This window comes from Mauremys reevesii, linkage group 3 (assembly GCF_016161935.1).
Source record: "Mauremys reevesii isolate NIE-2019 linkage group 3, ASM1616193v1, whole genome shotgun sequence".
Lineage (NCBI taxonomy): Eukaryota > Metazoa > Chordata > Testudines > Geoemydidae > Mauremys > Mauremys reevesii.
In genome coordinates this window covers 21,858,508-21,873,089 of record NC_052625.1, presented here as the reverse complement: position 1 = coordinate 21,873,089, position 14,582 = coordinate 21,858,508, and the positions used below count along the sequence as shown (strand labels likewise).

General features: G+C 44.1%; 2 protein-coding genes across 5 annotated transcripts in view; one reads left to right on the top strand and one right to left on the bottom strand.

Moving 5' to 3' along the window:
* The window catches only part of PUS10 (pseudouridine synthase 10), a 68,978-nt gene extending 64,527 nt beyond the window's left edge, over positions 1-4,451 (bottom strand). For 2 of the 3 annotated variants that reach the window (XM_039532731.1, XM_039532732.1), the window contains exon 1: positions 4,320-4,379. In XM_039532731.1, the coding sequence (XP_039388665.1) occupies positions 4,320-4,379 (60 nt within the window). Of the gene's footprint in view, positions 1-4,319 lie in introns of all 3 variants that reach the window. The other variant, XM_039532733.1, reaches the window with a different exon arrangement.
* Positions 4,452-4,725: 274 nt separating this feature from the next.
* On the top strand, positions 4,726-13,244 carry PEX13 (peroxisomal biogenesis factor 13). Of its 2 annotated transcripts, XM_039532735.1 has the most exons (5): positions 4,726-4,855; positions 5,822-6,519; positions 7,216-7,341; positions 8,046-8,115; positions 11,430-11,593. In XM_039532735.1, the coding sequence occupies exons 1-5, from the start codon at positions 4,782-4,784 to the stop codon at positions 11,449-11,451; spliced, it is 990 nt and encodes a 329-aa protein (XP_039388669.1). In that variant the 5' UTR covers positions 4,726-4,781; the 3' UTR covers positions 11,452-11,593. The 2 variants fall into 2 exon arrangements, with proteins under 2 accessions (XP_039388669.1, XP_039388668.1); XM_039532734.1 differs by lacking the exon at positions 8,046-8,115 and having other exon boundaries at positions 11,415-13,244.
* The last annotated feature ends 1,338 nt before the right edge of the window (positions 13,245-14,582 follow it).

Genomic DNA, 14,582 nt, shown 5'->3' with positions numbered 1-14,582 from the left:
ACAAAATGAATCACTGAAAGACACACAAAATTCCATTCCCAGAGAGCAGTTTTACATTTAATTCACAAAGCAAGAGGATATCTTTCAAACACGCACACACGTGTGAGAGACTTGGGGCAGGGCTGTGACAGCAGCACATGAATAAATTTTAATGACTAAATAGGCCTCTTTCCAAATCACTAATTCATAGTGCTCACAGAAATCCACCCACACTTGAGAGGTTCTTCCTCAATCCACCCATCCCTGGGGTTATTGTGTTTACTGTAACAGCTGAAATACAGGCTGGAGGACAAGTGCTAGTATTAATGCTAGGACCCAAATACTCCTGGATGTGATAGCTGGCAGATTTCTTCACCAAATAGTCATCGAAACAACAAGAAGTGATGTTGTTTTAGTTCAAATGATTATGAGCTAATTCAGTTTAAACTAAATTGAGGGATACACAAAAACCAGATCTGCAACTAGGGTCCTTGATTGCAAAAGGGCAAACTTTAAAAAATTAAGGGAAGTAGGTAGGGAAGTGGACTGGACTGAAGAACTCAAGACTCTGAAGATGGAGGAGGTTTGGAGTTAAGTCAAAGTTGCAGAATCTATGTGAAGTCTCCATCCCAACCAAGGAGAAAAAAATTGTAGGGAAGGGTTGCAGACCAAACTGGATGAGCTAACTCTCAAACAGATTATTAAGAGACAGCAGAAAGCCTACATGGGATGGATCAACAAAAAAAAGCAATCTCTTGTAGGTCAGATAGTATAGGGAAAAAGTGAGAACTGCCAAAAGCCAAGCAGAGTTGGACTTTGCAAAGGAAATTAAAATCCATAGTAAAAGGTTCTCTGGCCATATAAATAAAAAGAAAACAAGAACAGAAGTGGGACTGCTAAATACTGAGGATGGGGTGGAGATTAAAGATAATCTAGCCATGGCCCAACACTTAAACTAGTGATAGTCAGACTGTGGTTCACAACTCGGAAGTGGCTCTTTAATATGTCTCCTGTGGCTCTTTGCAGGAGGATATGAAAACACTGTGTGATTTAATTGACCAATCTAAGCTATTAACCAATCAAGATGCTTTTACTATGTTATTAACCAAATAAGTTATCTATTTGCACTACATTATTAACTTATTTGCTGTGAGAATACTGTTTAAATATGAATAGTACTACAGCAAATGAAACAATGAATTCCCATTACTGTAGCTCTTTTGGGTAATGTTGATCGCTAATTTGGCTCCTGAATCACTGAGATCTGAGTATCACTGACTTAAACAAATACTTTGCCTCAGTTTTTAATAAAGAAAACAAGGAGCTTAGGGGTAGTGGCAGGGTGCTTAATGAAAATGAGGATATAGAAGTCAAAACTATCACAACCAAGGTGGAAGTCAAACAAAAACAGCTTAATTGGACCAAATCAGGGGCCCAGATAATCTCCATTCAAGAATATTAAAGGAACTGACATATGAAATTACAAGCCCAATGGCAAGGATTTTTAATGAGTCTGTAAACTTGAATGTCATACCCTACGACTGGAGAATTGCTAATATAGTAACTATTTTTAAGAAAGAAAAAAAAGTGATCCAGGAAACTACAGGCCCATTAGTTTGACCTCAGTTATACGTAAGGTTTGGAACTAATTTTAATAGAGAAAGTAGTAAAAGTAAAGAGTAATCGGGGTAAAATACAACATGGCTTTGCAAAAGGTAGATCATGCCAGTCCAACCTGATATCTTTCTTTGAGGAGATAACTGATTTTTTAGACAAAAGCAGTGAAGTAGATCTAATCTACCTGGATTTCAGTAAGGCATTTGAAACTGTTCCACATGGGAAATTATTAGTTAAATTAGAGAAGATGGGGATTAATATGAGAATTGAAAGTTAATAAAGAACTGGATAAAGAGGCAACAATGGGTGATACTGAAAGGTGAACTATCAGGCTGAAGGGAGGTTACTAGTGGAGTCCCTCAGAAATCGGTCTTGGGACCAATCTTATTTAAAATTTTCATTAATGACTTGAGACAAAAAGTGGGAACGTACTAATAAAATTTGTAGATGACACATAGTTGTGAGGTATTGCCAATATGGAAGAGGACTGGAATATCATACAAGAAGATTTAGACAACTTTGAAAACTGGAGCAATAAAAATGGGATGAAATTAAAAAATGCAAAGTGTAAGATCATGCATTTAGGGACTATCAACAAGAATTTTTGCTATAAGTTTGGGGACATATCAGTTGGAAGTGACAGACCGGGGGAGACCTGGGGGTATTGGTTAATCACAGAATGACTGTGAGCCGCCAGTATTACGCGGCCATGAAAAAGGCTAATGCAGTCCTAGATGCATCAGGTGAGGTATTTCCACTAGAGATAAGGAAGTGCTATTACAATTCTACAAGGCACTGGTGAGCCCTCATCTAGAATACTGTGTGCAATTCTGGTCTCCCATGTTTAAGAAACATGAATTCAAACTGGAACAAGTGCAGAGAAGGGCTAACAGGACAATCAGAAGAATGTAAAACCTACCTTATGAGAAAAGACTCAAGAACCTTAGCTTGTTTAGCCTAATGAGACAAAGGCTGAGGGGAGATATGATTGCTCTCTATAAATACATCAGAGGGGTAATTCCTCTCCCTCCCCGGTATTTATTTAAGTTAAGGGCCAATCCTGGGCACTAAAACAAATGGATCCTAACTGGCCATCAACACGTATAGGTTTCAAATTAGATGGAGGTTTCTAACCAGCAGAAGAGTGAAGTTCTGGAACAGCCTTCCAGGGGAAACAGTGGGGGTGAAACACTTAACTGGCTTCAAGACTGAGATTGGTAAATTTATGGAGAGGACGGTATGATAAGACTGCCTAGACTGGCAGGTGGCCCATCCGTGACTGCTATCAGCAAATATCCCCAATGGCTGCAGATGGGACACTAGATAGAGAGGGCTCTAAGGGCTTGTCTATACTTAAGTCGATGTAAGCGAAGTCCCTAAGGGGTGTGAAAAAACCACACCCTAAGTCACATAACTTACATCGACTTAAAGCAGTGTCTACACCAGGGGTCAGCAAACTTTCAGAAGTGATGTGCCAAGTCTTCATTTATTCACTCTAATTTAAGGTTTTGCGTGCTAGTCATACATTTTAACGTTTTTAGAAGATCTCTTTCTATAAGTCTATAATATATAAGTAAACTATTGTTGTATGTAAAGTAAATAAGATTTTTAAAATGTTTAAGAAGCTTCATTTAAAATTAAATTTAAATGCAGAGCCCCCCGAACAGTGGCCAGGACCCGGGCAGCATGAGGGCCACTGAAAATCAGCTCACGGGCCATAGGCTGCCTACCGTTGGTCTACACCATGCTACACCAACAGGGGAATTGGATGGGGTAGGAGTCCCAGGGGTGCCGTCAGGGGGCAAAAAACAGGTGGGGTCTGATCGGGGGGGGGAGGCGGGCCACACCACTCCTGGCTGTTCGGGGAGGCACAGCCTCCCCTAACCGGCCCTTCATACAATTTCGGAAACCTAATGTGACCCTCAGGCCAAAAAGTTTGCCCACTCCAGTCTAACTAATTGCCATATTTGGAGTCAGGAAGGAATTTTCCCTCCGCTCAGATTAGCAGAGACCCTGGGGGGTTTTCATCTTTCTCTGCAGCATGGGTCCTGGGTCACTTACAGGTTTAAACTAGACTAAAATAGTGGATTCTCTGTAACTTGGAGTCTTTAAATCATGCTTTGGGGACATCAGTAACTCAGACAGAGGTTAAGGATCTATTACAGGAGTGGGTGGGTGAGGCTCTGTAGCCTGCAATGTGCAAGAAATCAAACTAGAGGATCCTGGCCAAACCGACATGCCTGCTCAGGCCCACTGCCAGGGAGTGGCGCCCTCTGGCGGCTTCCCTTTCCTCCCCTACCAGAAAGTATTATTCTGTATGGAAACAAAATAATCTGCGATGGGCAGGGGGAGGGAACATGAATTCTGCACATGCACAGAGGAGCAGAATTCGCCCAGGAGTATCCCTTCTGACAGCAAACACCCCCCCCCCCCATTCAGCTGCATATGGGGACATGTGAATGCATGTTTGAGGGAACACTACAAGTTATTTCATGCGAAGATCATACATGAAGGGGCAACCCTCACACAATTAAACATTCCGTGTGTATGCAGGTAAATGGGGCGGGGGGTGGCCACACGTATAAGTGTATCTATACAGGGAGCAGACCCCGCGTGTCCCCGTTCAGCACCGCGCATGCGGGGGAGCCCCTGCCACGGGCTGAGGGGGCTGCACACCCGCCCTTGGGGGGGGACCCTACGCCGGGCCCAGGGGCGCCTCCTACCTCCTCTCTTCTGCGGCCGGCGCGAGGAGCGGGAGCCTCGCTTGATGCCGGGGGAAGCATTAACTCTCGGCCCCCTAGAGCGCAGCGTGGCGCGCGTTCCCGTCCCCCCGGAAACAGGCGTCCCAGCAGGAAGGTTCCGGGCCCGCCGCCGCCGCCATTGCTCAGCCCGGGATCCGAGGAGGCAGCGGTCGCTTCTTCCGCCTGCCGGTGACAATCCTGCCGGCGACCCTCAGCTCCCGTCCGGGGGAGGGAAGGTCTCCGGACCGCGGAGGCAGCAAATCCGCCGAGCTGGGGGAGACCTGAGCAGCGGCAGCCAGAGACGTCGATCCGCACGCGCGGCCTGGCCCGGAGTCGCCGCACCCTCCGGCGGATGAACGGCTCGGCGCTCCGCCTGTCAGGCCTGGCAAGGCTGCGATCAGGTGGGGAGGCTCGGCCGGGCGCAGCGGAGCCGGGACGGAGGAGATGGCGTCTCAGCCGCCGCCTCCCAAGCCCTGGGAGAACCGGCGCCTCGCGGGGACCGCGGCCCCGGCCTTCCAGTGAGTGCACCCCTCCCCCCCCTTTCCCGGGATACACCCTGAGAGCCTCCCGCCAGGGACCCTGCCCCGCCCCTATGCGGGGGGAGAGGGGGGCTCCCTCCCAGGGACCCTGCCCCGCCCCTCCTTCCACGGGGGGACAAACCTTCCCCCCGGACCCTGCCCCGCCCCTATGCGGGGGGAGAGGGGGGCTCCCTCCCAGGGACCCTGCCCCGCCCCTCCTTCCACGGGGGGACAAACCTCCCCCCCGGACCCTGCCCCGCCTCCTATGCGGGGGTAGAGGGGGGCTCCCTCCCAGGGACCCTGCCCCGCCCCTCCTTCCACGGGGGGGGACAAACCTCCCCCCCGGACCCTGCACCGCCCCCTATGCGGGGGGAGAGGGGGGCTCCCTCCCAGGGACCCTGCCCCGCCCCTCCTTCCACAGGGGGACAAACCTCCCCCGGACCCTGCCCCCTCCCTATGCGGGGGAGACGGGGCTCCCTCCCAGGACCCTGCCCCGCCCCTCCGTCCACGGGGGGCCACCCCCCCCCGGACCCTGCCCCGCCCCTATGCGGGGGGAGACGGGGGCTCCCTCCCAGGGACCCTGCCCCGTCCCTCCTTCCATGGGGGGACAAACCTCCCCCCCCGGACTCTGCCCCGTCCCTCCTTCCACGGGGGGGGGTGGACAGACCTCCCCACCCCAGAGACCCTGCTCCGTTCCTCCATGGAGGTTGAGAGACATCCCTCCGCCCCCAGGACCCTGCCCTGTCCTTCCTCCCATGAGGGGGAAAGACTCTTTCCTCCCACCCCGGGGGGTTATGAGACTTCTTGCCACAGCCCCCTTCCCCCCACCTCCGTAGGAGGAGAGAGACTCCGTCACATGCACTTTGCTCCCCTGCCTGCCCACCCCCCCCAGTTTGTGAAGTTTTTGGGATAATGTTAATATAAAATGATTATGGGTACTGATCTTGAACCTCTGAATTTATTTAGGTCTGCTGATTTGGGTGCCAGCCAGCTGACCAGGCCTGGACAGCCCACACTCACAAGAGTACCTCCGCCTATTTTGCCGCGACCATCACAGCAGGCAGGGAACAGTAGCCTGAGCAATTTCAGAACTGCATACAGCAGTTCCTTTTCTCCAGGCTATGGCACATACGGAAACTCCTTTTATGGAAACTACAGCCCTTACAGTTATGGATATGGTGGTTTGGGCTATAACCGGTTTCGTACAGATGATCTACCTCCCAGCAGATTTGTTCAGCAGGCTGAAGAGAGCAGCAGAGGTGCATTTCAGTCCATTGAAAGTATTGTGCATGCATTTGCCTCAGTCAGTATGATGATGGATGCTACCTTTTCAGCTGTTTATAACAGTTTCAGGGCTGTATTGGATGTAGCCAATCACTTCTCACGACTCAAAATACATTTCACAAAGGTGTTTTCAGCTTTTGCATTAGTCAGAACTATAAGATACTTCTACAAACGGATGCAGCAGCTGCTGGGTCTGCGGAAGAGCTCTCAGAATGAGGATTTGTGGGCTGAAAGTGAAGGAACTGTGGCTCGCATTGGCCCAGAGGACCGGGCAGCTAACTCAGCAAAATCCTGGCCCATTTTCTTGTTCTTTGCTGTTGTTCTTGGGGGTCCTTACCTCATCTGGAAGCTGCTCTCCACGTACAGTGATGAAGAAACAGGTAAAAGAGATCAGCAAATTGAGGAGAGTGTAGGTTAGAAAATAAACTATTCATGTTCTTGCCACAAAGAAATTAGTAAATCATACCCTAAAAATGCTGAATTCAACAGGGAGATGGAGATTAAGGTATTAGAATAGCCTATTCTTTGATGCCATGTTAATTGATCTCTATCAAAAAGGTTCTACTTCTAGGGAAGGTAAGATTTTAGGGCTGAGTTCTGCAGCTGCTTCATATGTATACAATTGCAGAATCAGGTTTCTTATGTGAAAGAAACTCTTCTTTGGCAGCAAGATTCAACTAGGTATTACAATATAGCACTTTACTAATAACATGTTCTTTAGTGAACTTGGGGGAAAAACTTGGGCGCTTGCTTGCTTTATTCAGTCAATCCAGCTATCTGGTGACTTGGAATAGAAAATTCTGCAAACCAGGACACTTATATGCAGAGGCCTAAATGTGGATTCGGAAGCCTAACTTGAAAAGCACCTGAAAATGTTGGTAATTGTATAGTGCCATATGTGTATGGCCCTGTAATAAATGTTTGTATAACGTTTTTAAGATTTAAAGTGTTACCTAAATGTTTCTGTGACCCATTATATTTAGTATATGCATACTTGTGGAAAAATTCCATTTCTGTTATGAAGTACTTTAAAGATCCAGATGATTATGCTGCTTTTTAACTCTTCTGTGAAATAGTGTCTAGTAACTGGGCAAACGGAGATGATGATCATGTAATTGGAAGAGCAGAATATGACTTCACTGCTGTTTCAGAAGAAGAAATTTCTTTTCATGCTGGTGCCATGCTAAAATTAGCACCTAAAGGTAAGATTATGATTTATTGTGGATTTATTTTCTAATTTCCAATGAGTTTTTAATGCTTGTGAATGGAGTCATATTGACAGCCCTTTGAGATCAAAAGAGACATATTTTAGTTGGCCCAACTCAACAGGCCAGTGATTGGGCATGTTGCTTCTCTAGAGCATCCGCACAATCTTTTTGAGTGGGTTTTGCTTAATTTCCCTAAAATGTTGGCCAGTACAGTAACTCATTTTGAGACATGCCCAGAGATCACTTACACAGTGCATCTTCACCAACAACTGTACTCCTCATATTTCCTCATGGGCCATGCAACAGTGCTGTGACAAAAGTTAGATCTGTGCAGCGCTTTCATTTTCAGAACACTTCAAACATTAATTCTCATGGCATCCTTTGGAGACAGGTAAATTGTTTGCATTTCTTTCTTACAAAGTCAGTTTCTCTGAGCTGACTCCCACCAGACTTCAGTGAAATCTACACACGTGAATCTGAGGGCAGAATGTGGCCATTGTAATAATCACTGAGGAAACTGTGCTATTCAAAAGAGGATAGTTGTCTCATACATACAGCACATTGAATCCTGTAGATAAATGCACATATTCCAATCTTTTGAGTACGTGTAGGCCAAAAAAAGAGATACATGGAAATATACTAACAGTAATTTCTTAGAACATTTTGTATTTATACTTTGTGTAATCAATTGCATGTAGTTCTTTACAGTGAAGGGTGTGATCTTCAAAAAGACTTTCAAAGTCCTTTTTCCTCTGCAGAAAATATCTTGTATCCTTTGGAAAAGGGGTGTACCTTTTTTAGCCTCTAACTGGACTGCTATACAGGAATTGACAAATCCTGTTGTATCTTTTTTATTTTTTATGGCTGTCAAATGATTTTTTAAAATTGTGATTAATGGTAAGATTTTTTAATTGCGATTTATCATGCTATTTTAAAAAATGATCATGATTAATCATGAGATTTAATTGCACTGTTAATAATAGAATACCATTTATTAAAATATTTTTGGATGTTTTCTACATTTTCAAATATATTGATTTCAGTTACAACAGAATCCAAATGAACAGTGCTCACTTTATATTACCGTTTATACTCATTCACAAGCCAAATTTTTTTAGTAAAAAAGAGAAGCACCAGAGAAGGTCAGTTTATGAACGGGTATAGAGCCCCTTTGCCCTAACAAAGGGGGCAAGGAGAGGCACCACAGCCAGCAGAGCCAGAAGGGAAGAGGCAGGGCCAGAGTCTCTTCATTTCTGACCATGCTGCTCTCCCCCCAGCCTCCGAAGCAGCTGCAGCTCCAGGTCTGGCAGGCTGCGGCTGCACCGCCCAGCCTGCCAGAGCAGCTCCTGCCAGGCCAGAGACATCCTCACCTGGCACACCCCAGCTAAGGTGGGAAGCGATGGGATGGGGAGAGTGTGGGGCTCCAGGCTAGGGGTGGGGTCATGTGGGGGGGTGGTCACAGGCGTTACTCCCCTGAACCCCAGCTTCGTCCCCTTTCCCCCCAAAAAGTTGCTGTCCCGGCCCATCAGGGTAAGCCAGTGGTGGGCTGGGACACTTTGTTTACTTGGGTTTACCTCCGTGCCTGCAGACGCTCGAAGTAAACAAACCGTCTCGGCCCGCCAGCGGCTTATCCTGATGGCCCAGGAGCCAAAGTTTGCCGACCCTTAAATTATAGGGTCAGCTTATGAATGGGTTATAAAAAATTTCCATTTTTACTTATCTGTCTTGGGGGGTCGGCTTATAAACAAACCGGCTTATGATCGAGTATATATGGCATTTTTTATCATAAATATTTGCACTGTAAAAAGATAAATATAAGAAATAGCATTTTTCAGGTCACCTCATATAAGAACGGAAATGTAATCTCTTCATTGTGAAAGTGCAACTTACAAATGTAGAATTTTTTTCATAACTACACTAAAAAATAAAACAATATAAAACTTTAGCACCTACAAGTCCACTCAGTCCTACTTATACAGCCAGTCACTAAGACAAACAAATTTATTTACATTTACAGGAGATAATGCCTGCTTCTTATTTACAGTGTCACCTGAAAGTGGGAACAGGCGTTTGCATGGCAGTATTGGTAGCCAGCATTGCAAGGTATTTACATGCCAGATATGCTAAACATTTGGTACTTCGATCACCATTCCAGAGGATGTGCTTTCATGGTGATGACTGGTTTTGCTCGATAATGATCCAAAGCAGTGCGGACTGACACACATTCATTTTCATCATCTGAGTCAGATTCCACCAACAGAAGGTTCATTTTCTTTTGTGGTGGTTCAGGTTCTGTAGTTTCTGCATTGGAGTTTTGCTCATTTAAGACTTTTGACAGCATGTTACACACCTCCTCCCTCTCAGATTTTGGAAGGCACTTCAGGTTCTTAAACCTTGGTTCGTGTGCTGTAGCTACCTTTAGAAATCTCACATTGGTATCTTCTTTGCGTTCAGTGAAACCTGCAGTGAAAGTGTTCTTAAATCGAACAAAATGTGCTGGGTTATCATCCGAGACTGCTATCGCATTAAATATATGGCAGAATGCAGATAAACCACAGAGCAGGAGACATACAATTCTTCCCCAAGGAGTTCAGTCATAACTTTAATTAATATATTATTATTTTAACGAGCATTATCAGCATGGAAGCATGTCCTCTGGAATGGTGGCCGAAGTACGAAGAGGCATATGAATGTTTAGTATATCTGGACATAAATATCTAGCAGTGCCAGCTACTATAGTGCCATGCGAATGCCTGTCCTCATTTTAAGGTGACGTAAATAAGTGGGCAACATTATCTCCCATAAATGTAAACAATCTTGTTTGTCTTAGCAATTGGCTAAACAAGAAGTAGGACTGAGTGGATTTGTAGGCTCTAAAGTTTTACAGTTTTGTTTTTGAGTTCAGTTATGTAACAACAACAAAAAACTACATTTGTAAATTGCACTTTCATATTAAAGAGAGTGCATTACAGTACTTGTATGAGGTGAATTGAAAAGTACTATTTTTTTTCTTTTTTACGGTGCAAATATTTGTAATAAAAAATAATATAAAGTGAGCACTAACTAATGCAATTTGTATTCTGTTGTAATTGAAATCAATATATTTGAAAATGTAGAAAAACATCCAAAAATATTTATTATAAATTTTCAGTTGGCATTCTATTATTAACAGTGAAATTAAAATTGCAATTAATCATGATTTAGTTTTTAATCAAGTTAATTTGTTTTTAGTTAATCGCTTGAGTTATCTGCGATTGACAGCCGTACTTTTTTTTTTAATATATTTTAATTAGGGCCCTACCAAATTCACAGCCATGAAAAATGCGTCACGGACTGTGAAATCTGGTCTTTTGTGTGCTTTTACCCTATACTATACAGATTTCATGGGGGAGATAAGTGTTTGCAAATTGAGGGTCCTGACCCAAAAGGGAGTTGCCAGGTGTTGCTGCAAGGTTATTTTAGGGACGGTTGCAGTATTGCCACCCTTACTTCTGTGCTGACTTCACAGCTGGGCAGCCAGAGAGAAGTGGCTGTTGGCTGGGCGCCCAGTTCTGAAGGCAGCGCCCTACCAGCAGCATTGCAGAAGTAAGGGTAGTTCCTCAACCCCTGCTTCCGATAACCTTGCGACCCGGGGGCCGCGCCCCCCCCCCCCCCCCACACACACACACACAACTCCTTTTTGGGTCAGGACCCCTACAATTATAACACTGAAATTTCAGATTCAAATAGCTGAAATCATGAAATTTACAATTTTTAAAATCATATGACTGTGAAATTGACCACAATGGACCGTGAATTTGGTAGGGCCCTAATTTTAACACACAAACTTCTATATTTGATTTTCTATAAATATTAGCACTTTAAACACCACATGAACAGTCATCTGGCTTGTCATGTGACTGACTAGTTGTTGACTTAATAGCAAGTATTCTCCATGTTTCTGCTGAGCTTTGAATTAGATGGTTGTATAATGTCTGGTGAGATCTCAAACTCTATGAAAGTGTTTTAAGGTATAACTGTTATGCATTTTGAATTGCTTTGTAACTACAGCTTAGTTTTCTTATCAGAAAAACAACCCAAAGTACGTGGTTGGCTTTTGGCTAGTCGTGACGGTCAAACAACAGGACTTGTGCCAGCTAATTACATCAAAATATTGGGTAAAAGAAGAGGTCGGAAAACAGCAGAGCTGGAAATTATTACAGAGCAGCAGCCGGCTTTTACCAACACAACACCTGTTAGAGGAGCCACTGATGCGGATACTTTAGAGGCGCAAGAAGCTGCATTTGAGTCTGTTTTTGTTGAAATGAATAAGGTTCCCGTTACCTCTGACTCCACTGTGATAGGTGGAGATAAACAGGATCTCTGATGCACCCGGATAAAATTTAGTGATTGAACTATACTTATCAATAATTCTTTTGATATTCTTAAAATTGTAGAAGTACACTGTTAGGACTGTGTCAGGTATCTCGCTGCTGGTGACGGGTGAACAGATAACGCAATAATTTATCCAAACTTTAATAGCATGCTTGGGTCACTTAAAGTTGTACATTTGTGGCTCTGCCCAGCAAACTATTGGCAATTGTGAGACCTCAGGCTGGGGGAAGTTCTGTAGAGGCAACTGGGTAAGCCAATATGTTGCATCTCTAGCTGCACATTTTGGTCATTTGAAGGAATAGTGCTGATGAATTCTAGAGGTAGCAGTGTCCAATCCGCCTTACTGGAGAAAGAATTGGCTTGATATGAGGCCTTTGAGATGGGGTGTTGAAAAGGAAAATAAGCATTTCTAGCAGAGGCCTCCAAAAATTGTATATTGAAGAGCCCTTAAAATACTTTATTTTTTTTGGCTGCTTTTTGGTAAAATTGGTGCTTCCACTATCACAAAGAAAAATTTAAGACTTCAGTCATTTGTTATAAAAAGGTGACTATCTTAAGAAACAGGATTAGCACTGTGAAGGAAGGTACATTCAACTGGAATTGTAAGCAGATAAATGCTATTACCAGTATTTATTTGTCCTTTATTCTAATGTTGTTTTCAAGAAAGTATAAGCATTTTGGGTTTTTTTCCCCACCATTCTGGGAGCTTTTCCTCATCAGAGTTCTGAGGACCACAAGTTTTGTTTTGGTTTAAAATGCACATGCTTTAGACCCTACATATCTTCCAGCCAAGCACTGTTAAGGATGCTCATTTTTATCCACATCTCTCTAGGGCCTAGTGAGCTAAGTAGCACAGCCACACTTCCAGCCAGGTATATAATAGCTTATCAATTTCTAGTAATTATGTATTTTAACAGCTACATCCAAACTTCCCTTGTTTCAATGCAATTTCTTTTTGAAATTTTGTGACAAAATTCAGCCTGATTTTAACACAACAAGAATGCATCACAGAGTGGATAGGAAGCATCTGTGTTGCCATTAAATAGATGCGGTTTTCTGTTGATAATCCCACAAAATAGGAAACAAGAAAAAAAGCTGCCCATTTCATTTTCTCATCGTGGAGATGGATGAGTTAACTGCTAACTTGATTATTCCTGCTGCACTTCAGGCATTAAATTGGGTATTTCCCCATAAAATCTGAGGTACATTGAGAACCATAATTGCATAAAGACTATTAACGCTATCCATTTTGCCTTCAAATCTGTTTACTTTTGTGAGCGCTGTACTGAAGTCATACTTTTCTGGGAAGCAAAGTTAAGTAAAGATTCCTCTATCGGGACTCACTCGCATTAATATTAGATTTGATTAACACAGAATCATTTTCAGTTCAGGCTGTAGTTCTTATGGAATGCTCTAATATAATGTGTTGAACCCTTCAATGTTAGAACAGATCATACCGTTCTAATGTACTACAGCAAAGGAAAAATACTGATGGCTGTGTATTAATAAATAATTTCAATTAAGTAGCCTGTTTCTTAAAAACAAAAACCCACAGCAGCACCCAAGTGAGTTAAACTTGCATACTTATACTAGCTGTTCCTGGGGGAATTCTGTGCCAAAAAGTTAAAAATTGTGTGCAGAATATTGCAATAGCCCAATATAATCACGCCGGTTTCAATTATTTTGGTAATTTATTTCAAAAGACCTCTCAGCAAGTATGTTAGTAACAATACAGACAACAGAAAAGATTAAGGAATTTTTTTTTTGACAAATAGATTCCTTACTAGGCATATTAATACAGAACTTTCAGTAATAATTCATTTCACCTACAGAAATGTATTTCCCGCCCTCCCTCAGAAGCAGTGCAAAGATTTGGGAGGAATCAGGAGTAATGGAGTTGCTGAGGGAGGGGAAAGTAACTGCTGGGAAGGAGCCTGGATGTGAACTTGGAGGGCTGTTGGGTGTGGGTGGGAAAAGTATGGAATGGGGGTTTTCTGGTCAGGGAGGAATTGTTAGGAAGCCTCCCCCATGCAGATGCTGGCTAACCCCTAGCTTCACTCATTCAGTCATGCACATCTGCCCCAGTCCCCATGTGCCCCTGCATCCCCACTCCCATTCAGTCCCTGCCCCAGTCTGTGACTTCCCCAACACCCCCATATGCCCCACGCTGCCTGGCCCTCATATCCTGTGCCTCCTGAGCTGGTCCCACAGAGAGGACACTGTGAGGAATGCAGCTTCTTCTCTTCCCTATCCACAGCTGGGGCTGCTCGCACCGAGAAGCGGATGCTCTCTGTCCTAGTGCACAGTGGCTCCAGGTAGGCATAAGGTGTAACTGCAGAACTTTTCAGCAGAATGTATTTTCAGCTGAGAAAAAGAAAAAAGTCTGCATGGCACATGAATTCTCTGTGTGTTGGAATAAGTAGCATAATAGATTTTGGTAGTTTTAATTCACGCTTCTATAGAGATCTTCAACATCAATTTCGATTGCAAGCTTCATTAATATGTTTATATTTTAAGTGCACTTGCTAGCTGTTAGTACTTAGGCAACTTGTGGTGAACAGAATTGCTAAGATCTAGACAAAACAGTTACAACAAGCTATTGCTAACCTCAGATTGGGTAGTAGTCTAAGAGTTGCGATCGATCCAGCAGTAAATCTAGACGCGATAAATCAATCCCCAAGCTCTCTCCCGTCAACTCCTGTACTCCAGCTCGGCAAGAGGCACAGGCAGAGTCAACTCACTGTAGTGAAGACACTGTGGTAAGTAGATCTAAGTACGTCAACTTCAGCTATGTTATTCACCTAGCTGAAGTTGCGTAACTTAGATCAGTTCCCATCCCACCCACCCCACCCCCACCCCAG